The 25,218-nt window shown below is 40.7% G+C and overlaps 1 protein-coding gene across 2 annotated transcripts in view; it reads left to right on the forward strand.

The window, feature by feature from the left end:
• The first annotated feature begins 1,033 nt into the window (after positions 1-1,033).
• Positions 1,034-25,218, forward strand: part of LOC131237351 (uncharacterized) — a 32,207-nt gene continuing 8,022 nt past the window's right edge. For both annotated transcript variants that reach the window (XM_058235061.1, XM_058235062.1), the window contains exons 1-2: positions 1,034-1,230; positions 2,921-4,062. In XM_058235061.1, coding sequence (XP_058091044.1) covers positions 3,006-4,037 — 1,032 coding nt within the window. In that variant the 5' untranslated portion in view covers positions 1,034-1,230; positions 2,921-3,005 and the 3' untranslated portion in view covers positions 4,038-4,062. The remainder of the gene's footprint in view (positions 1,231-2,920; positions 4,063-25,218) is intronic.

A 25,218-nucleotide genomic window follows, 5' to 3' on the forward strand; every position in this document is an offset into this window, starting at 1 on the left:
CGTAGCCCTGAGCCAGGCTTATTTGAGGGGTTGAACTGAAAATTGAAGCATATCCAAAGCTCATGTGGACTACACTGTAAAAAACAACAGTGGGAATAATGATACCACTGTTCGACCTTCCTAAGGCCTACAGTGATGTTTATTTGTCATTCAACCTGTTCATAAGATAACAAAGACATGGATGAAGGGAAAAACCAAATATCAGCTTGATCTAAAACTTTTGTGGCCCGGTAAGAATTTTTCAATGGTAGATGTTCATTTCATACTGTTTCATGTGGTGTGGTCTATTTGAGCTTTGAATATGCTCCATTTTTGTTATCAAGCCTGAAATTATTTGTTAAAATGAATGGACGGATAAAATACATATATCACAATAGGTCCGCAATTTATTCAATAGGCTTAGTGTAAACCTAGTACTCGGCACGCAATCCGCATGGAAAAACCCCCTTGCTCCTTTTTGAAACGGCTTGGCTACTGTCTTGCCACCAGCCAATGGCAGGTGGTCGGTGCTCTATGGGACCCACCGTGATGTAATGTATGTGTTTCATCCATGACGTCCATCTAAATTTCTAGATCATTTTAGTGTATAATGCCAAAAATGAGGTATATACCAATCTCAATGGACCACATTACATGAAACAATGTTAAATTAACGTTAACCATTAAAAACCTTTTGGGGCTCATAAAAGTTTTGGATCAAGATGATCTTTGTTTTTTCCCTTCATCTAGGGATGTATGACCTAATCAACAGATTGTATGTCAAATAAACAGTACAGTGGGCCTTAGGAGGATTTTAATGGTGGATATCCAATCAGTATTGTTTTCCTGTGGCATGTTCCACCTGAGATTTATATCCCGCTAATTTTCTGGATTAAACCATAAAATAATCTGTAAAAATGGATGAACGGCATGGATGAAACACATACATCATGGTAGGGCCCACAGAGACCGACCATCAGCCACCGGGCTAGTGCCAGGAGAGTAGCCAATCCGTTTCTACCCTTTCTTATATAAACCCTCCGTAAACGAAAGGAAACAAAAACCCCTTTCCTCGTTTAACCCTAAAATCCCGTTCTACGCCATCTTCAACGCTATTCTTTTCGAGAAAGCAGCTCAATGTGATTCTTCCTGACAAAGCAACGGAGGAATTTTCGACGGAAAATCCCAGTGAGATTAAGAAGACCGAGCTGTCCATCTACAATCCAACTGCAGGAAAGAAAGGGAAAAAAAGTATTTTCTATTTTTTGGATTTTTCAGTATTTATGCTATTGAGTTTATGGCCGATAATTACCGAAAATGTCGACAATTTCGCCATTTTATCTGAAAATCCAAAAAAAATCGACGAAATCTCGCCGATATCCAGTAAAGATTCGAAATTACCGGGTTTCGGTGTCGCTAAGCCAGCGACACCGATATTGGGGCATCCGATCATCACAGTGAAGTCTTTTTGCTGTTTTTTGTACTTATTTTTATCATACAAATTTTTAATTGCCATTTATCTAAATCATTTATGTAATATACACCTATTTAATTATCATTTACTATGTAATTGAATGTCTTAAAATGGTCACTTATTAACTCTCCCTTTGAGAGACTGTTCATAATCCTCTAGTTGCAGGAAGATCGTGCCACACTGAAAATCCATGGGCCCACTATGATATTTGTATATCATCCAATTCATCCATTAGTTACACTGCGGCGCTACATAGTGCAACCAAATAGCTCAAGTTTCGTATTGCAGATGCTATTTGTGTTTAGTGTACGCTATTGCAGCGTATAGTGTAAGCATCAGTTAAAACTCCGAATTTTAAGATTTTGGCTTGATAAATTTGTATTAGTTGAGTACCAATTTAAAGATGGTGTTAACTCATCCTCCTCACACATAGTACTAAAGTACAACTATCCAAATCATTCAAACTATGCGTCCTATTGTGAATTGAGTGTATTTCTAGAATCACACCTATCACGCACCTGCATCATTAGCTAATCAAAGCTTGACTCAGCATCCTTAGACCAACTAAATACACAATGTGTCCGGATCAGGCTAAAAAATATAGCTTATTTAAAGCTTTTGAAAAAAAAAAAAAATTGGCTCTCTAAGTGTGACAGGTATACAACTTAAGATTCATGAGTATATTTAAATGGTGTAAAACAAATGCAAAGCGTGACTTTTATTTTTATTTTTTTTTAAAAAAAAGCACTTCCAATTCTTAAGTTTTACCCCTTTCAACTTCAAGTCCTAAGCTCTCTACTCCACTTCACCTATAATACATGGGCATTTTCACACTTGGCTTGAGTGAGGTGGCCTATGGGATGTAGGGGCACACTAGGGGCAGGTGGCTCATGTGAGGTGAGCCCCACTTGTGTGAGGAGAGTGGCTCATGTGAGGCTGAACTCATGTGATGTTGGGCTCACGAGGCGGGTTCGGCGGAGGACCTAACCCATGGGAAGTGGGGCTTGGGTTATGCGATAAAGGAATTGATTCGTCATGCTCTATTAGTTTGAGCTTTTAGAGCAAACGGTTAGTTGTCTCGCTTCAAAGTAGTATCAAAGTGAGAGTAGGAAATGCAGCTAAGTTATGTTTATGTTTTTACTACTATGTAGAGATTACATAGTGGATAAGTATACCTTTTGCATTACCCTATCTCATATTTTCTCGAAATTGGTCCCCAAATGGTTGGCAAACCATATATAGTGCTGGTATCTATGTAAGCCCATTTGGACAGAGCTTTTTGGGCAACCAAACAAGCCATTAGAGAAAAAGCGTTTTGGACAACTAAACAAACCATTAGAGAAAAAGTTTATAACAGTGAATGATTTCTGATAGTAGCTAAGTGCTTGCTAGGTAGATAGATAATTTTTATTATTTATTTTCTTGTTTTTGATATTTCTTCCCTTATTATTTATGTTTGTCAACCAGAGGAGAGGAAAAGAACTCCATCCTAAAACACAGGTACGAAAAAGCAAAAGCCTCATTAAAATTGTATCCTTTTCTCTTCTTGAACATGAAGCAAGAAGAAGTAAACCGCTGCCAAATCCAAGAATGGTACCCTAAATTCAAATCTCTCTCCATCAAAACTCTAATCCATGAGCTCCCTGAATCCTTTGTCAGTTACCTTCTAGAAGATTCCAAACCCTTCCTCCTCCCACTTTCTATTTCCGGTGATGATGCCCTACCCCGCAGAAACCCCAACTCATACGATGATGATGATTACAAAGAAGATTTTGAACAAGATTCTGAAGAAGAATCTCTGAAAGATTCTGAGGAAGTATCTCCATCCCCGCCTTGCTTCCCAGACCTTGAATCCCAAATAAAAGATTCCATTGAAACCCTCGGTGGTGCCGTTTTTCCCAAGTTGAATTGGAGCTCACCGAAGGATGCAGCTTGGATCGCCATGAGTGGCACTCTCCGTTGCAGTTCCTTTGCCGAGATCGCTCTCCTATTGAGATCATCTGACAGTGCCGTCCATGACCTTTGCCACGCATATGATTCCTGCATGGACAAGACTTCCTCGCGCTCACCTCGGTTCTTTCTTGCCCTCCGGAAATGGTACCCTTCCTTCCACCCCGAGATGGAATTCCGTTGCTTCGTTCTCGACCAACACCTTGTCGGCGTCTCTCAGCGTGAGGTCACTGGATTCTACCCTGTACTACTCGAGAAGAAATCAGATCTCGAACTATTGATTAGAGAATTCTTTGAGGAGAATGTGCAGTTGGGATTCGAATCGAAGGACTACACCTTCGATGTATATGTTACAAAGGATAGGCGAGTGAAGCTCATGGATTTCAATCCTTGGGGGGCATTTACGCTTCCTCTACTGTTTACTTGGGATGAATTGGAGAATTTTCGGAAAGAGAGAGGTGAGCATGTTGAGTTCAGGATTGTTGAGAGTCAGTGCACAGTCCGCCCTGGGTTGAAGACCACGGTTCCATACGATTACTTGGATACAAGCCCAGGGAGTGGTTGGGATCAGTTTCTGAGGAGAGCAGATGAGGAATTGCAGAGGCAGGCGAAATCTCCAGAAGCTGGAGCCTGAGGATTTGTTTGCTCCAATGAGCAGTGTGAGTCTTTTATTTAACCATCTTTCTTTCCTTTAACTGAATTTCATAATGATGATTTTATACATTTTGTTCTTTATTTATGCAATAGTTTCAATCTGATTTTTCCTCATTCTTAATCTCCTCTAAGTTGAGACATGCCTTTTATTATTATTTATTTCTTTATTAACACTGTTAGGTGGAGATTTTCCAAACTGATAAATGGACGAAGGGAATGCTCTGAGAAACCGGATGTGGAATACATTTTTTTTTTTTTGGTGGATGAATATGCTTCATTTTAAAGCATGTTTGTAGTTTACCCAGATACGTGAAATGGGAAGTGAGAGTGTATATGCTTTTGTGAGGTTGAATGGGTTTTGGGGTAACTGTGGTTGAAACTAGCAAAATTTGAATCGACTCACCAAGAAATGGATTGAGGAGCTCTTAAGCAGTCAACATTCTTTCTAATGCATGTCTGCGGTCACTGATATTTTGATGGTTCTAAGCGGCCAGTGATTGTGTCATAGCTAGATGTACTTGTTTGAAATTTGACCATGCCTGAAAAAAACTTGTTGCAAGCTTTGCTTAGCCCACACGTGCATATAAAGCAGCTCATGTACACACCACAATTGCAAGCTTTGCTTAGCCCACACGTGCATATAAAGCAGCTCATATACACACCACAAATGCAAGCTTTGCTTTGCCACATGATCATGCATAAAATTCTTGCAATGGTCCACAAATGAGTTTAGACAAAGGCCATTTCAAGTGTTGACATGTGTGAACCCTCCATGGGTGTAAAATCTAATTGTGCCCCCGATCATGAGCCTATTTGGTTTATATGCACATTAGTTTATTGAATGGTGTTTATGAGCATCATTATTATGTGGGTGTTTGGTAATGGTGTGTAAACTATTCAAGGCCAGACATTGGCACATGGCAGAATTAGACCCCCAAAGAGCCATCCTGTCGTTGCATATGAATTTTTGCCCGTTTGTGGACTGATTCATTGGGCAAGTGGATGCATGAGACATTTTTTATTATTTTGTTTTGACAAAACTATAGCTGTGACCATATGTGCCATTTAATTACCATGGTTTGTAATTTTTCATCACAATCAGTGGGCTGCACTATATGGGCTAGTTTACTGCATTAGGCGCATCATGAGGTAACACGATTTTTTGTGGCCCATAGACGCCAAGTTGATGTGTGAAAGTAAGTACTTGTGGGACCCTCACAATCTGATCATACTGGATAGACTCATGTGTGACCTCCTCAATTGTGAAAATCCTAGTGGGCCCATACAAGAAGCTCATTAACTCCATCCATGCTTTGTAGATATAATGGATGTTTACATGTGGATTTTATGCACATAAATTCACCTGCTTCGGGCTTGCGTATGGTATGTGTGCGTGTGTTGGGACTAATGCATTCTGACTGGGGATGACTTAAAAGTCACTGTTGTGATCACATCCTGCTGGCCCATAATCAGCACATAAGGTTCATGTCTTCATGATATGCATCGTGGCATCTTTTTGGTATGTAGACATTCACGAGGCCTACATGGTGCTCCATCTGATCTCATATTCGTTCACATGGGGCCCAAAATGAAAATAATGGGTCGTTGTCAATTGTCATGTGTGATCATGGACTTGCGTGTGTTGCCATGTTAGATCTATGATGATTTGTATTAAGAGATAGACCATTTGATGCATCCTGTGGTAAATAAGGCGTAAATAAATGTTCTAACCGTTAGGCTATAGGGAAATGAGAGATGATACCTTGATGTGATGATTCATCAGTTGGATGTGATAATCCGCAAGTTCGGATTCAATCTTTTGACCCTGATTGCATTTCTATTATGAAACAAGAATCTATACACACACGCACGTGTCCGTCCACACGCAGCCACATATAGTTGCAAAAATGTGAATGAGTACATGATATTGATGCATGCATGAAGTTTTTAAAATGGCATGCTGTGATCGTGGACCTTACGTTGCATAGCAGTGGACCATTATGGCTTAGCTTATTCACATGGGTGATCTTGATCATTAATCCTACCTTATTCACACGTGTGATATTGGCTGTGATTGAGTAGTAAACGCAATGAACTCCATTGTTTTCTCATGAGTGGTAAAACTGCTAAAGCAAGAAAGACCTTGTGGTGAGTTATATGATCATAAGGGCAAATCCTCATACTAGTGGGTGCAAGCCTTGTGAAATACTTGTGAAATTGGCCATAATGATTATGTATGCATAGAATAGTGGGAGTAGGTCCACTAGATTATCATTTAGCCACATTTTTCGTAGTGGAGAAATTTTTTCCTTAATAAGAAATGTTTCTCTCTTCGATTAGAGATGAATCTTCCTGGTTTGGTAGATAAGCTTTCTGCATTGAAGGGTGTAGTTCCTGGATTGGAATGATGAAATCATCTTGGATGAAACGATTGCTTTCCTGGATTGGAGTGTGGGGTTCCTAGAGTGGAACGTTGTCTTTCTAGTTTAAGGGATGTAGTCTTTGAGAATGCTGCAGATCACTAGGTAGGCATGGCTCCAAGATTGTTTACGATAGATCATGTGATCAGTGAGATTGATTCCTAAAAATGCTTGTCTAGGTGTGAATGGCATCACATTGGCATGACCTCCCCCGTGGGGCCTGCCCACCCCGAGTTTGCCCCTACATCCTACAGGCGACCCCACTCGAGCCTAGTGTGAAAATACCCCTGCATTAATCACCCTCGGTGAGGAGTCTCGAACACAAGACATCCCGCTCTAATACCAATTTTATGCAGAACAATTAACCACTTGCTCTACAAGCTCAAACTATTAAGAGTATGGCGAATTAATCCCCTTTATCTCATTGCCCAAACCTCACATCTTGGGCCCCAAATCACATGGGTATACTGCCTCACATGGGCCACCCACCCCGAGTGTGTCCCCGCATCCCACAGGCTACCCCACTCAAGTCCGGTATGAAATGCACATTAATCACACCCAGTGAGGAGTCTCGAACACGAGACCTGTGAGGCCCGTATCTTAGCTCGTACTATTTCATAGGCTTCCGCGGTCCTCCCGGTCGAATTCCAGTGACCCGCAATCTGTTATCGGCGTTTGCGCAAGATCCTGAGTTGTGCCCCGTATATCAAAGTCAACTCGACTCGAAATCTGTACCCTTGCGACAGCGTCATTGCTGCGGTTTCGACGCCGTGGCTTGTGCGCCGAGGCGATACCTGGGCCAAGAGATGTAGGCCTACGTTCAGTTGGAAGAAAACGCCACGCGTTGCTATCCCAAGAGAATGTCCCATCAATCACATCAAATGTCAAGTACTCCATCCCATCATGTCAAGTACAACACCCATCCCCAAGCAACCCCTAAAGTCAAAACTCTCTCTCTCTCTCTCTCTCTCTCTCTCTACCCATCAAGTACACCCATCCATCACTCACCTTCCCTCTCTCTAATCACTTCTCTACCATCACCTCTCTCTCTCTCTCTCTCTCTCTCTCTCTCTCTCTCTCTCCATTTTCAAGCAACACCCATGATAGCAATCGTCCAAGCTTCCATGACTACCTTCCATCTCCACCATCCAAAGTCCATTTCGACCGTTGAATCGCACCCCTTGGAGCTCTAAATCACATTGGCAGAAGAAGGAAGAGAAGAATGAAAATGGTGGGTGATCCATCGTTGATTTTATGATTTGAGGGCCCACATTCGATGGGACCCATTTGATGTATGCATTGTAAGAAAGGGAGGGGCCCATAGTGGTGGGGTCCCTCCACTACACCCAATCTCTCTCTCTCTCTCTCTCTCTCTCTCTCTCTCTCTCTCTCTCTCTCCTTTCCTTGTGTATGATGATGAAGATGATGAGGTGCGTGGCCCACCTGATGTGTATGTGTATGGCCCACCAGGATATGTTATATCCATGCCGTCTACACGTAGGGCCCATTTTGATGATGTCCAGTGGACAGGCCATTGCCTATCCGCCCGGACAGATATGGATGAAGAAAATATGAATATCAACTTTATTCCAAAAGCTGTGGTGGGCCACACGTGTGGACCCACCTCTGACGTATGTGTTTCATCTACGCCATCCACACCGTCCACATAGGGATGATGAGGCCCTGATGTGGTGGCCGTTCACGTGGGACGTGACCCCACAATGATGTATACATTGTATATCCTTCACCGTCTAGATACTTGGGCCGGTGGGGATTACCATGATGTGCATGCCATCCACACCGTCCACACATGTAGACCCCACACTAGCAAATAGCTGATGTATTGATGTCAGCAAATCCTGAGGCCCACCATATTGTATCTGTTTCACTTGCACCGTCCAACATAGGACGGTGCTGGATGCACCCACTCACACGTGTGGGATGGGACCCACCTTGATGCATTTATTTTACATCCACTGCGTCCATCTAACATTGCGGGGACCCCACTATTGTGTATGTGTCTTATACACACCGTCCATGTAGGACCCTCTCTGATGTATGTGTCATGTATCCACGCTGTCCATCTGGACAGGGCGTGTGAAGCCCACTTGGATGTAGTGTTGTATCCACTCCGTGCATCCATAGTGCCATGTGGGGCCTACAATGATATATATGTTTTATTCCAAGTCGTCCATCTATTTCTCTTTCTTTTTGACGTGGTCCACCATGATCTAGACGGTGGGCCCTATCACGATGCATGTGTTCATCCATACAGTCCACCATCCAGGTATGGATGGTGGGACCCATGTAGTATATGTTTTTCTCCAAACTGTCCAAATCATGGGGCCCACCTTGATATATGTGTGGCCCTTGTTTGAGGCCCAATTTGATGCATTTGCGACCCATTTTGTAACACCCCGTATTTTCTATACTCAGGTGTTGCTATAGAGATCTAAATTACTTTAAACATGTGTAACAACCCTCAAATTTTTATCATAAATTTCAACTCGAGATGGGACCAACCGCCTCACTTTCCAACAACTACGATCTAACCTAAACCCAGTAGCAAGGTCCCAATGCTAAGAAAGATTCGATCTCCCTGTAAACACGCATTAGGATTACTAACTTAATATCGAGAATAAAAACTAACAGCCCAATTGAAATGATCAACCCTCATCTAGGATAAATTCACAAGTGGGACCCACCTTTGAACTCACCAACCACTTTATAAAATAAGAAAATTGGTAATCCAATATCTACATCATAGTATGCACATATACATAGCCTAATCATATAATTAACACCACTAACCTTTACTATTTCGGACCACTTAAACCATAAGTCCAGTTAATCTTCTCACCATAGAAAGTAGCTAAAAGACTAAAATAAATGTGTGGCTTAGTCGCTCAGGTCCACCTTTTAAATCGTACCAGAACTAAAACAAACACCATTTTACTATGATAAGACCCCAAATAATAAACTCCAAAAACGATGATACTAGGAAATCTTTAACCTTATGTGCTCTAGGGTCCACCTGAGAAGAATGAACGGCGCGGATCAGTGCTGATCACTTTATGGACCCCACATTCGAACTGTGCGTGTGCACACGCCGTGCACAACACCTAGCATCGGGTCAAACAACTGTTGACCCGATGAAAACCAAAACTCCAAAAATTCCAGAGTCCCGCCCGTCTGAATTTCAAACAGGTTGTCCGTCTATTGCTGATAATGGCCCACCATCAAACCCTTTTCGAGAAATCCAAACCGTCCATCATGTTCAGGACGAAATTTAAACCAAACCCCCAAAACTACCGCATGTGACCACTTGTGTGAACGTACACGATCTCAGGCGAAAGAAGCATGCGTGAGAGGGAATTTCCAAAAATAGAATGCATCTGCTTCGCTGTCAAACCTCGTGTGCGTTCTTCCTCTCATCCTAACCCTCCACCTTAGCGAATCCAGGCCTTACAATCCACGTAGACTTTAGGGCTTTCCTTACAACAAGAAAACCGTCACCGCACTTGGAAACCTATCTCCTTAGAAAACCTAATCGACCGTTCGAATGGTGGGTCCCACCGTGCTCTAGGATGAAATCCTCACCATCCGTTCGGCTCTGATCGTTGGATCAGCCGGACATTGCGAAATCACCATGACTGATGGGTCATCTTCCTTAAACTGACAGTGAAACCCATTCTTCTAAAGATCGGGTCCTTTCACTAATCCAAACCGTTCATTGTGTGGTCCATCCTACCTAAAACTCATCAACGAATGTTATTTGGGCCCATTCATACGTCTAGAAGTTTAAGAGATTTCTGATGATAAGTTTCTCTCAGCAGTTATGTGTTAACAACACGCTAATCACTTGGATTAGCTGTGGATGGTTCTAGAGATAGAAACGGCTATAAAAAGCCTAATTTTAGGGCGCACTGGGAGATAGCTAAAAGAAATGAAAGAAATAGAAAAAGAGAAAGAGGGAGAGAGAGGCGCCGCTACCACATCATGTTGGGTCGGCTCAGTTCGAGTCGCAGCCGAGTCTAGCTTCCCATTCGGGATTTCCATCAAGGAGAAAGAGAAGAGAAGCAAGAGAAAGAGAAAAAGATAGTGAAGAAAAAAGAGAAGAAGAAGCAAACGAATGAGAAGAAGCAAAGTGAAAGCAGAGGGAGTGAGAGTCATACAGTCGACTCGCTGCCGCAACTGGTCGCGGAGTCAACCGAGTCGCGGTCCGAGTTGCTGTCAATCGTGCTAGTTCGAGCTGGAGGTTACTGGAATCCCAGCCGAAAAGAGAAGCTAGAAGAAGTAAGGGAATAAGAGAGAAGAAGTGCTGATTGGGGGGCTGTCGCCTTAAGGCGGGTTGAGTCACGGTCGAGCCAAGTCATTGGATTGCTCTAACTCACTGAGTTGAGCATGCTTCAGGACCTGCTTGGGTTCAAATGTGTGGCTGGACACTTTAGCACTGAAGGTTGCAGAAAGAAGAAGAAAGCATGAGAGAGAAAATGGAGAAAGAAGAAGATCGGAGAGAAGAAGAAAAGATGGGGCGAGTCTCGGAGTCAACTCGGTTCAAAACCGAGTCAGGACTCTAACTCACTGTCTGGTTGGGTCCAGACCTTGCTGGAACCCCACCATGCTGGGAGAAAAGAAAAGAAAAAGGGAAAGAAAGGAAGAAGAATGGAAGAAAGAGTAGAAGGGGGTTGTAATCGGGTTGGCACTGAGTTGACTCAGTTTGAACTCAAGCCAAGTTTGGGACGCATTCAAGTAAGGTAGTTTTAGAGTCTTTGTTTGGATTTTAATCAGGTTATTATTATATCATTCTAAGTCTTATGATAAAAACTGAAATCATCTCTATCTAGGTTCAATACGTCGAATTGAGTCAATTCAAGCTAGTGAGGGTAGATCGAGTGCTTTGGACTCCTTTGTGGTCCCTATTCTAGAAAGAAGAGAATCCACACTTCAAGGTGAGGAATATCCCACAGTGCTTCTTTCATGTCATTGAATTCCAAAGTAGTTTTGATCCTATGGAATAGAAAAATCTAGAATAGTGCAACTATTGATTTCACTCATTTTAACCTCTAATTGATGTTGATAATCATGAGTGAATGATTAAGTCTTATTGCTCTAATTCATTTATAGAACTTAGTATTATACTTCTTATGCCACATTTGAAATTGCTTGATCATATGCATACTCCTACTAGTTATAATATGAGGTAAGAAATCTCGTTTCCACCTATCTTATAAATAGTACAATTGCCCCGTTACTTCTTATATATGTTAGGCCTATTTTAGTTTGAATGTAACGTGCACGAGATCTTAGAATAATGGGAATAGTAATCTATTTCTTTTATTTCTATTTTTGTAGTGATGGACATGAGCTAAAACTTCATTTTCTATTACTCAAGTCCTACATTTATGTGATTAGGATCTAGCCTTGCATTCTCTATTGTATTTTAGTAATTGTTTGATGTTGATCATAGCCCTACTAGTAATGACAAGAATTTTGATATATCATCTCATTCTAGATTACAAATCAAAATTTTGTGTGGGATACTATCTTTCATGATGAATGTAGAATGAACTCATTTACAAATTAATCACTTCTAATATGTCATATTTGTGGGCCTTCATTTGGAGCTAGAGAAAGTAAATGTATTTATGTTGCGATCATACTTGAATGCTTGATATCCTATTAAAAGATCGTAAGTTTTGACCACGTTTATGAAAGCATTCTTGTTACTCCTATAAGGTGTACATGTGTATCATGGTGCATGACATCCACGCATGACATATGAGTTTTTCTGAGTGCTCGGTGTAAGCCACACTCTGTTTGATTTACTGAAAGTTCCAACACTTACAGTTAAACTCACAAAGCATGTGCATTTGTGCCTCTTTGGGCTCTCTTTCTTTGTATGAGGCTTTTCCAGGATTAGACTCTCCTTGGGTGTACGCCGTGTACTTTTTCAGGAGATATCCTTGGGCGCACTCGTCTGAATGGCCTATTCCAGGTAGTTAATCTACCGCGGGCGGTCTGTATGGTCTTTTCCAGGTAGTCCACTACCGCGGGCGACCCTTTATTTTGACAGTTGGATGTGCATCCCCAGATCTGTGACTTGAGCATACATTCATACATCAATACATTTACATTTAAATTCATATTATCTTCAATATGATTGATTATGTCTGGTTAAAAACTGTTTTGGAATGACATGGTATGCATGAATCTTTGCGAAAAATTCCCACTGAGTTTTCACTCACCCAATTGTGCGGTTGCACCAAATAGATGTAGGATTGATAACAGGTGGAGACCCCTATGACGGGATTCCAGGGACGGCTGAGGTGGAGTTTAGCGAGGAAGAACTTTATATGAATGTTGTTGAGTCGTTGGAGCTTAACTGATACTTTAAGATTTACTTTCATATTTCAGATTCTGTGTTTTATTTGAATTGTAATAAAGTATTTCCCCTGTTGTGGGATGTCATTTTGCTCCCATTTACATGTATTAAACTTCCTTTTTGTTACTCTTGCTATCCTTAGTTTATGCAATGTTGCCTTACTTCATGTTATGAAATTTGCCGCTATTTAGATGAATGTTAGTTCACTTCGTGACGTAACCCTCTGGTTCTCGTACTTGAGCAGTTGTCCTCGGGTTTTGAGAACCAGGGTGTTACACATTTGATGAGGCCTATTATGATGGACTTATGGCCCATATGATGCGGTCCATCTGATGTATATGAGGTCCACATATTGTGGCCCACTTGATGTTTATAAGGCCCATTGGTGCGGCCCGTTAATGCGGCCCACTCGACGTATATGAGGCCCGTTGGTGCGGCCCGTTGATGTGGCACACTTGATGTTTATAAGGCCCATTGGTGCGGCCCGTTGATGCGGCCCACTTGATGTTTATGAGGCTCATTGGTGCGGCCCGTTGATACGGCCCACTTAATGTATATGAGGCCCGATATGATGTATTTATGGCCCATGTGCCAAGGCCCATTGTGATCTATATGAGGCCCATGAGTGAGGCCCATAGTGATGTGTATTAGGCCCTTATATGAGGCCATGGGCCCACTATACGTTTAGCTCTATGTGGGCCACTCCTTGGGAGCAATATTGGTTGAATGTCCACATTGATGGGCAATAATGGTTAAATGTCCACATTGTGACCCTCCCTTAGGCCTGGTTAGGCCCATTCTCATCATTCTCTAGTGGGTTAATCTAAATTATTGGGCCCCATTGACATTACTTGATCCATTATCGACTGTCCATCTATGGATCCTGCCTTGCGTTGAGGCTGATTGTCGAGGACGATTCCGATTGTCGAGGCCAATTTCAATTGTTGAGGCTGATTCCGATTGTCGAGGCCAATTATCGAGGCCGATTCCGATTGTCGAGGCCGATTCTGATTATCGAGGTCGATTGTCGAGGCTGAATATTGAAGCCGATTGTCGAGGCCTAATGTAATGTATATGCGGCCCGTATTTGAGGCCCACTGTGATGTATATTCAGCCCGTGTTTAAGGCCCAATGTGATGTATATGAGGCCTATGTGATGAGGCTCATTGTGGTGCATTTGAGGACCAGGCGATGGAGCCCGTTGTAATGTATATTAGGCCTATGTGAGAGGGCCATCGTGATGTATATTAAGCTCTTGAGTGAGGCCCATAGTGTTGTATATTAGGGCCTTGTGTGAGGTCATGAGTCCACTATATGTTATGCTCTATGTGGGTCATTCCTTGGGAGTAATATTGTTTAAATATTCACATTGTCGAAGCCGATTATCGATGCCGGTTATTGATACTGATTATGAGTATGTGATAGCATAGCATCATAATATATGCCCATATGCATCATTTGCATGTTTATTATGAGATGCGATTAACCATTGCATATGCCATAGTACAAATGGTTTATGGGACTCTCTGATAGGTGGAGTTATCCCACATGAGCACACGGTATGTGTATGATTGATGTATGATTGGACTACATGACTCATGCATCTTGCATTGTGTGATTGTGATTATTATACGCCCTAGTGACATCAGGGTTATGACCTCCACACGCATGTCATGGATGGTCAAATGAGACACTGAAAATATTTGGTTCGAGCATCTGAACACTTTGGATGTTCGTGGGTGAAAGTCCTTAAACCTCGGAGGCTAGGAGACGCCCCAACGTCGAGACCGACTGGATACATGAGCGCCCAAGTGCTAAATACTATGAGGTCGTGTCTCCCATTGTGTCGTGGTCGGTTGGAAGAGGGTGTGGCCTTATCCGCTCGAGGGTAGGAGCATAGTTAGGCTGAATTTGACTAGCTCGTGAATGGGTCCACTATCAACGTGCCGGGTAGATATTAGCTGACTGCTGGCTAGGCGGATAGTGGGTCTCTTCCACTTGCATGGTCGCATGCTAGTGGGCGGCGATTGCATATAGAGTGTACTAGATCCCAGTGATGATCCCATAGATGTACAATACTGATTTGTGGATTGATTGAACAGGAGTTGTATACTCAGCATTATACTCATTCATTCATTCATTCACTATCCACTCGGGCTGGTGGTGCACAACTAATTGTTATGTGTACTTTCGCAATGGCCAGGATTTCGGTTGGGGTGCGCGACTAACCTGAGATCAGGAGCTTACCATATTAAGTCTATCTATCCAAGTTTAAGTATGAGACTGGTTTGGATAGAAATCCTTTGTGATAGGCCCCATAGCCTGCGATACCATGTATTATCATCCTGACTTCACACTGCAGCTTGGTCATTTCATTCGCACCACATATTGCATATTGCATTACATCCTCGACATATGACATTTTGGGTTACTATGTTTTTGCATTGATATGGTCGTTAGCATTCATGCTTTGCATCGCATAGCCTTGGTATGGCTGATGGGACTCATGGACTTACCAGTATATTTCCTCTTACTCTGATATCGTATGATTCATGATCTTGTCAGTATTTCCGTTTACTCCGATATTATATGATTTATGACATTGTATTATTTACTTGGTACTCACTTTGTGCACACACTTTCACCACTCTCTAAGCTTTCTATAAGCTTATGCATGATAGATGTGTGCGGGTGACATTAGGTTATAGCAGCGTTGAGCTTGGAGTATGCAACAGACTCCTGGAGCTTTGATTTTGACATATGTATTTCCCTTTTAGCATTGTATCTAACCGTTTATATTAGTGGATATGTGATGATGATGTTGTCTTTGTGATTTGGGTAAACTTGTGGTTATGCTTATTACGAAATAAATGTAAGTTTGAAAATCCTCCTTGTAGGATCCCAGGATCGGAATCTGGCGTATAGGTATTGGAAGCTGAGAATAGGGCACTACGAATTTTGTCGGCATCGGATTCGGCAATCGAAAATTCTATGAGCCCGGTTTCCGAGTTGGGGGCATCACAAGACCTCCCTCGTGGGCCCCGCCCACCCCAAATGTGCCCTTACATCCCACAGACGACCCCACTCGAGCCCGATGTGAAAATGCCCCTGCATTAAGTACTTATTTCTCACTAATTGTTAATTATTTCATCTCCAGAATACATTAAGCCTGTTTAGGGTATCACTCGCTTCAGTAGTGACTCTAGTGATGGTGGTAGGAACTACTGGATCAAATCAAGTTCGGTTCCATCATCATTGTGTCTTGGCTTGTGCAGACTAGGGTTCCACGTGTTTAACTGTTCATGTTTGATTTTATTTTATTTTATTTTATTTTAAATGGTTGCATGGTTATCTAAAATTGCATGTGATGGTATATATGCGGATGGACCAATTATTTTGAGTTGCAAGCATTCAGCTCAACAATGAGGGGCCATTTAGAATGATATCTTAATGATAAACCGTCAAATCTTGGAGATGTATTCTAGGCCATTGAAGGCCTGTACGATTGTGGATTATCATGACCTTGGTAGATGAGCAGAGTCTTGTTGGATGATGGAAAGTCCAATTCAATGTTCTTCCTCTTTGGAGGTCTTATTTGTTATACACTCAGGAAGCAGAAAATGTCGCTTATGGTGTAGGATCTACATATGCTGTCTGGATGAAGCTTCTCATAGTGACTTGAAGATGCGCATAACTGAGGGACCAATACACATATTGTGATGATATAAGCATAAAAATGGAGCTAATAGCCCAGGTGCGGTATCATCGAATGGCCCACATTCACCTCTGTCAGCAGATATGCTATTCAATCTCTTGGGCCAAAGTGCAAGTGCAGGGTGTTGCTTCAAAGCATTCTTGCTTGCTGGGACTTGGGTGGGCATAAGATGTTATACACAGGTGCATTTAGTCTATCATGAGTGATTGGTTGTGAAATTGAGAAAATCTTCATGATAAGGAAAATGCTAAATATGTTGAAATTGTGAGTTTAATGGGACTTAGAAATATCTAAGTTTGGGAACATCAAAGGTCAGATCATGATGGGTAAAGCCAAAAGTGGGAGCAAAAGTCTCAAGGTATTAAATAATCACAAAGATGTGAAGAAGTAGCAGGAGAAGAAGGTTAAAGTCATTACTAGAAGTTAATCCTTATTATGGTTAAGGAACCTTGTAAGTAAATCCTCGGAGGACGCATCACTCTTATGAAGCAGGGCCACAGATGTCCCCATATATTTCATGTTGCTCTTTAAATGCCCGGTGTTGGTTCTCTGCTGGCTCGAAAAATTAAGGTGAGATTTCTTGTGGTAAAAGGACAAAGATTAAAAAAAAAAAGAAGAAGAAGAAGAAGATTTCACTTGGTGGGATGGGCCGAAGTTTGCAAGGCATATGAGGATGGTGGACCAGGCATTAAAGACCTCGAATCTATGAAATTGGCTTTACTTGGGAAATGGCTTTGGGGTTTGGGGATGCTAATGGAGCTCTTTGGAAGGAATTCATAAAAAGCAAGTATGGGTGTTTGGAGGAAGGTTAGTGGACGAGAGATTCCTCTCAATATAGAGCTTTGGCTTTGTGGAGAGGGGTTTACTCCATCAAGTCTGCATTTTTAGAAGGTGTTGGATTCTCTCTTGGGAATGGAGAGAGAATCTGATTTTGAGAGGATGTTTGGGTGGGATCCTTTCCCCTAAAAGTCGGCGGATCCTTTCCCCTAAAAGTTTTCTCTCGAATCTTCCACCTCGCCCATGGATCCTTCAGTGGCCGTAGCTAGTTGCTTCTCTATCATCGGAAATGTGGTGGTTATGCAACTACCTTGTAGGCGATTTCCTCGGGATGACTAGGTGGAGGAATTTGCGGCCCTTTTGGAGTGAATTCATCCTTATTCCTTGGACTTCTCCACAGATAGAATGATTTGGAATCTCGATAAATCTAGCTCCTTTTCAGTTTGATCCTTATACTCCTGTTTTTATGCGAATTGAAGGTAAAGGGAGGTGGTTCGCACCAAATTCATATAGCATTATAAAGTTCCTCCTAAGATAGCGGCCCTCGGGTAGTTGTTCATTTAAAAAAAAAAGGTTTTGACCATCGACAATCTTTGGAAGGGAGGGATGATGATTCCTAACATGTGTGTAAGCTGCAAAAATGATGAGGAATTGGTTAATCACCTTTTCATGCATTGTTCTTTTTATTGGGTCCATCTAGAAAGATTTCCTTTCCCACTTCAACGTTTCTTGGTCTCTCCCATTGGAGGTGGGGGAGACCTCTTGCTAGGTTAGCATGGAGCGGGTTTAGGAAAGGCTAAGGAGTTGTGGAGAATGTCCTCGCTTGTTATTTGGTGCAAGGTATCCCGTATCGGTATCGGTTGGCGTAACGGTGCCCTCTGATATCGATACGAATACGGGGGCGTAACGGTGATACGGGGGCGTTATAGCCCATAACGGTGATTTTTTTTTTTGTCAAAAAATTATGAAAAAGTATAGATTAAATCCAGAATATTCTAAGCATTCCAAATATGCATGCATTTATAAATTGGAACATGTTTATGGTGGTATAACGGTCCACTCTTTGGTGAGAAGTTGTATCAGACTGTCTGATGAATTTATGAACCAGATAACCTGAATTTGACTACAAAATTCATATATTTAATTTTCTATTTACTATCAATGATAGATATATTAGAATGAATGTAATATCAAAATATCTTACAGGTGTAGGTGTTTGCAATTATTTTTGAGGAATTTCTGGAACATACCTGTGGCTGTGACTATGACTATGATTCCTGTCTGTGACCTGTCATCCTCAAGTTAAGAATATTAAAAAAAATAAAAAAATTGATTTTTAATTTTTTTTTTTTAAAAAGGCCCAAAAATAGTACGTAAATAGATTATAAAAAAATATAAAATGACATCAACAATCTGTTAAATGGACATTAATATATTCTATTATGATTAACACATCATATTCTACCATTAAAACAGTAAAACATTTAATAAAAAGTGAGGGTTCGATTCCCCTCCTTGTCTTTACCTGATAAACGTGGTTGTGAGTGATTGCGTGTATCCGCAAGGATTAGTCCCACTTCAAAAAAAAGAGGTGGGGACACCCTGTGTCTTCAAAAAAAGAAAACATTTAATAAAAAGTATAAATACCTATTTTTGAAGAATTTCTGAAAAATGGCCCATGGAGCTTCGAATCAAGAAAATCCATAATATAAGTTATTTTTATCTGAAATATCAAGCTAAAATTGGTCGAAAATAGTAATAGAATGATTTAGGAAGAGTTTGGAAAAAAGAAGTTTAAAAAAAAAAAGTAAAAAAACGGACCTTAAAAAGCCCAAAAAAAAAAGTAGCCGTTTTTTTACCGTTACGCCCTAACTGTTACTGGGCAGTAATAGTCGTTACTCCCCATAACGGCCGTTACGGCTACAAAATTGGTGGGGTGCAGCGGATACAACCGTTACCGATACATAACGGCCGTGTCCGTATCATAACCGATACGGGACACCCTGATTTGGTGGGCTGTGTGGGAAGAAAGAAACTCTAGATGCTTCTGAAATGAAAGCAAGCCGATGGAGGGTATCTCTCAAAGCGCTAGATTTCTGGTTGTTGAATGCGTGTCTAATGTATCTGGGCTTAAGGATTGTAATCTTGATCTCCCACTTGGCAATGTCGGCCATGAAGGCCAGCAAATGCTATATATACCATTCATATGTTAAGAAAATGTTATCTACAATGGTCAAACATGGTAAAGAAGTAATTAAAGGGCCTCTAATTGCAATTATGCAGTTACGAGTTTTCATTATTAATTGGGGTTTTTGAAAACCAAAAATTTACTCAGAAAAATATCCAAAAATTATCCAAAAGGGGCTCCTTTGTGTGAATCCGATTACAATTACCGACCACCAATCTCTCGACGCTGACCTCTTTAGCACTTGTGTTTGTAATTTTTCACTTTATCCTTCCTAAGGAGACCTCCAATCTTGGTGGAGTGCAGATTGCCAATATAACAAGCATCAGAATTGAGCTTCAAAGGCCCAATCATGGGAGGACATTCCAAACCACCTTGACTATCATAACCTTGTTCCCTGGAGTCATTGCCTCCAATCCCAGGAAAACGTCTATTTTCTGTCCCTACTTGAGACTCCTTCAACATCTTTTAATTGCCATTTGAGGGCTCCTTTTATATCCTTTTATCCTTCTTGTCTATATTGATATAATACCTCTACAAGATGCCCATAAGCCCTCCAAACTGCTGCATCTCCTTATCTTTGAGATTTCGATGAAGCTGCACATTCAAATAGAGTTCCTCAATTAGGAGTATAAGAGTGACAGAGCTTGTGTAATGGTGGCCACATGTCTGGATGTCCAATGCCCCCATTTGTTCACCTTTTGATCCTTCTCCTTTGCAACTGGAATTGAAAGGGTGTATCTGCAATACGAGTGCTATTTCCTCATTATGAAGACTAGGAGACCTTTAACTCCCACCACTGTCTCCTTAAGTTGAATGTTCATAATTGAATTTTCTTGTGCATCCAAATGCACCCGAATTTCCACTTGCACGATCGAAAATAATGGTCATAACAGAATGGTGTTTCATCCAGAAATACAACCGCCTAATTGATGGAAAAGAAGGAAAAAAAAAAAAGCTATCTGCTTCAAAGACGTGGTGTCACCTGGGAGGACAACTCACTTTGTGACTTCCTTTTTGAAAACTAATGTGCTATCTCACATTTTGGATCAAATAAAATTTAGTAAATGGTATCTTAGACTGTCAATGAGCTAGTCTTGGGTTGCTTTGGCTCTAGATTTTCAATTGGTCAGGCTGAGTCCTTTTGAATTTTGAGTTCACCTTGCCCAGAACCAGCCCAGCCCATTCACAGCCCTTATGTTGATATGGGTCTAAAGCAATAGACAACAAATCAAGCTACCTTGTGAGTTGTTATCCAGGGTCATCGATTTTGCCATTCTGAATTGTTTCTCATCTGTTTTGGTTCTTTTGGTTGGATCTTCAGTTCGTTCCTAAACCTTTTGTTTTATAATATCCTTGTGTAGAAATGCTGATGGGTTGGAGTCATCATCGCTCAATGGGTTACTCTGCTAGGGAATGCTGCTTCTTGGTTCCACATGTCCACAGGAATTTTTCTGGTGAAGAGATTGACTTTGCTTGCACTACACCAAAATCGTGAAATTGGAACAGCTAGGATTTTGGTTTAAAAACGGTTTTAAGCCGTTTCTAATTAGAAACGGTTCTACATCATTTTCAAATTTGTTACTGTTTTGGCCAACATTGCTATTTCCACTTTTTTGTTGGTGTTTCCCCCTTGAGTTTTAGATATTCCTAATTTTTTAGATTATATATTATTGTTATATTTTAAAATAGATAGACGGTGTGGATTTGATTAAGAGCTTCTCAATGGACCCCACGCTACCCTAACGGCTCACTAATATCTACCTACCCCAGCCTACGGAATCCATTTTTTCCCATTTATTGCGCTGAAAACGTCCTAACCCTCGTATTCTCTCTCTCTCTCTCTCTCTCTCTCTCTCTCTCACACACACACACACACACACACACACACACACACACATTCTCTCTTTTCGGCTCTCTTTCTCGTGATCTACAGCCCTCCGGTAGTGGGATCCACCAACTTCGAAATTTCGTAGGTAATTCTCCTATTCCTCTCCCCTATCTTCTTCTTAGGGATTAACCATTATAGTTTAATAATTTCAGAAAATTGTAAAAATCTATCTGGGGATTTGAAATTTCAAATCCCTAATTGGGGATTCTTGAAATTTCAATCCGCAATTGGGATTTTTGAAATTGGTTCTAATTGTGGATTTTTTAAATTTGAAATCCCTAATTGTGAATTTTTTGAAATTATTAATCCCTAATTGCGTTGTGGATTTAGTATGAAATTGTTTAATCCAGAATTTCACAACACCTAATTGCTGCCTAGTTAGAATACTTGGTCCCTAATTGGATATGTTGAAAAATTTTGCTAAAAAAATTTCTAATCGTGTATTTGTCCATTGTTCTTCCCTAATCGGAAGTGGCAGTGATGGCGGTAGGATGGAATGATGCAATACCACCAAGCTTTCCAAACAGAGTAACCAACTCAAAAAACCCTTCACAGGAGGAACTGTAGGGTCCTGATGCATTACATGGGGCCATGATACAATCATCTTGACCGTTGATGCAATGGGACTGATCAGCCCTAAAATGGACCACCTTAAAAGATCCAAACCCTTAGATCCCACCTAGGAAATGTTTAGGGGCATTCCCATATAGATCAACCACCTGGATCATCGAACCATGGGCCCCATAAGTAGCAACAAATTCAAACCTGGGAAACCTATGAGGCATCTCCATCCACGGTGGGTCCATTAGATTAACGGTTTGGATCATTGAATCACGGCTCCACGTATTCCAAATGAGCTCTTCCTGACACTATTCATGTCCTGGTGCATCAGGACCTTAGAACTACACAGACGGACATGGAGATAAGGGGATTTACTTGATACTCTGGAGAATGTAAGGGTTGATACTCAGGCACTCTGAAATCGTATGAATCACATAGATTAACTCCGATCAGACCATCAACATTTCGGGAAATACTGTACAAAATTCATCATATTGAAATCAGATTTGTTAAACAATCTTTTACTCTGATCTACATATACTTGTTTGCTGAATTCTGACCAATGGATTGTTTCGTCTCAACTGTCCAATAAAGGTCCAAAAATCGGCTGGTTGGATAACCGAATGTGTATAGCATCTTAGTTTATGATCCATCAAAAGTGCGAAAAACCAATTGGACAGTATTAACTTTTTGTCAGTTGTCTGTAATATGTACATTTATCAGGAAAGAGGATCCGGCACCATGACATTAGCGGTGCCATTGCCAATAGTTGATCACTGCTATGATAATACTCATGTTTTAACAACGAACACTAGCATGGATTAATCATGAACAATGAACATGTCCCTTAACTACGATGATGCCTGGCCAACAAAGACTACTACAAATCGCACTGAAAGTCCAAATTTCCACTTAACTCAATGTTCAATCCTGATGAGAAACAGTAATAAACATACCACGCAGAACTGATGTCTGAAGAAATCCACTAACAGCAAAACTGAAAGGTGAAGTCCAAACTACACAGGTGTAGCTACACTCAATCTGAATCTTTCATATAGGAAAGAACCCTATGTTTGGATTAGGTTGGCAATGATGTTTGTTAAATAGACAACTCCATGATTTCTAGTGAAACTTTCACTGGCAATGCTCTCCTTAAATTGGGCTACACTTGAATTGGGATATTTCGAATGGTGTACATTATTTTTTATGGATCGGATCTGCCACATTTTGGTTCGTCTAATAATAATGTTGGTATGCATCTCTATTGGACGGGTTGGATGTGAGACACACCATGTGGGCCCCGCAACTTTTGATTTTCCACATTGTTGTAAAGAAAAAGGCAAAGGATAGCAGTAATGTAATTTCTCCTCTTGAAAAGCACTTCCCTAGAATATCGATTACTTGAGGCACTATTTGGTACAATCCAATTCCTTTACAAATTTTGCTTTGTCGGAAAAATCCCTTATTATTGAATAATATCGTCTTGTCTTTTTCTAGTTAATTGAGAAATGGTGTGAAGCAATTGCTGGGGAGCTTCTGAAGGCGATCATAATAGACTAGGATCTGAAAATGATGAAAGCTTCGCGTTTCTAAATGCTTTTTATTAGTATTGTATTTGGCATATTTTGCTGCAGGTTCCTGAAAGGTAGTTCCTGTTGCTTTCAAAGATGAGTTCCTGTTGCTTTCAAAGATGAGTTTAATGAATTTCATGATCATATCAGCTGGGGCCACTAATTTGGCTTTGAATGATCCGGTGAAGAAAGGGGAGTCTTGCAGATTGACATATTTTTACTCTTCGTCTGATTACATTACTCCCTGTCTCTATGTTTTTCTTTCATCTTTGTTTGTTTTAGGCTTTTCAAGAGCCCTTTGCAATTCACTTACTTGAGAAGGGAACACAGGTTAGTTTCTTCTTCTATATCACAGGATTATACCAAAATAGGATAGGTGGATACTTGGGATTTGTTTAACTCTGAAGTAGGAAGTTTTGGTTTGACAAGACTTATTTGCTAAATGGTTGGTGACATACTTTTACTGATTGCTGTTTAAAAAATGCTCCAGATAACCGAACTGCATCAAAATGTGATTAACCATTGCCTTGATAACCAAGTTGCATCAAAATGTGATGTGTCCATCTGTGCATGTGTTATGTAACTATAGCATGTGTTTTTCCAGACTTCATTGTGTTCAACACGCATGATCCTTGTTAGCATCACCCACCTGTAACCAGAAATAAAAACTCACATTGCTCTGTTTTCTCTGCTTCTCTTTCTTTCAAGTCCTCTAAAAATCCCAAAAACCATTTTCATTGCTTAAAATCTTCAACAACCAAAAAAAAAAAACCAGCTTTTTGTCTATTATTCCTCTTTTCTTCTAAAAAAATAACAAAACGTTTTAAGAACCAGAAACCAACATTCCAATAACGGCTAGAAAAACCCAGCAAAGATATCCAAAAACAAAAAAATCCCAAACAAATGGAAAATACAAAATAAACAGCTTTTTTTTACTGAAAAGAAACAGAGATCCCACATGAGAAAAAAAGAAAAAGAAAAAGAAAGCAAATCCAACCCCAAAAAGAATTAGAGAAAAAGAAAAAGCAACCTGCACATATATGGTGTTTGGATGAACAGTAGCTTTGAGAAGATAATCGGTATCCCAAAGAATAGCTTCCTACAACAAATATCATCATACAGAAAAGTTATGCCCCAAAATTGAAGAACTAAAAATATAGAAAAAGATAAGGATGAGATGTCATAAAAGAGAGAGAGAGAGAGAGAGAGAGAGAGAGAGAGAGAGAGAGAGAGAGAGTACTTCAAGAGCACATGCTCATCTTCTCAATTATAAACTCTGAAAAACTAAGCAAAATCTGCATTATCTAAAAACCAAATAAACATCCAACAATTCATGGGCTGAAGTTAATTCTTCCCCATACTTTTGTTCAGATATTAATCTTTCCTGCTCTTTCTTTAGATCCATGGGTGCCTTAAACCTGTTGGACAGTCATGGCCTGAACAAAATCAGCAATACATAGCCTCCAAAACAGATGGTATTCAATTATCAACTTTCTTTCAGAAAGTTTTAAATCTCAAGTTTGTAACACTGGAGTAAAATGCGAAATATTGCATGGACATTTCAAACATGAGAATTATCTTCAAATTACCCCACATTATGATCCCAACCATTGAATGAGTGGGCCTTTCTAAAATTTGCTGTCCAACTATTTTTGG

Source organism: Magnolia sinica, chromosome 2, assembly GCF_029962835.1.
Source record: "Magnolia sinica isolate HGM2019 chromosome 2, MsV1, whole genome shotgun sequence".
Classification (NCBI taxonomy): Eukaryota; Viridiplantae; Streptophyta; class Magnoliopsida; order Magnoliales; family Magnoliaceae; genus Magnolia; species Magnolia sinica.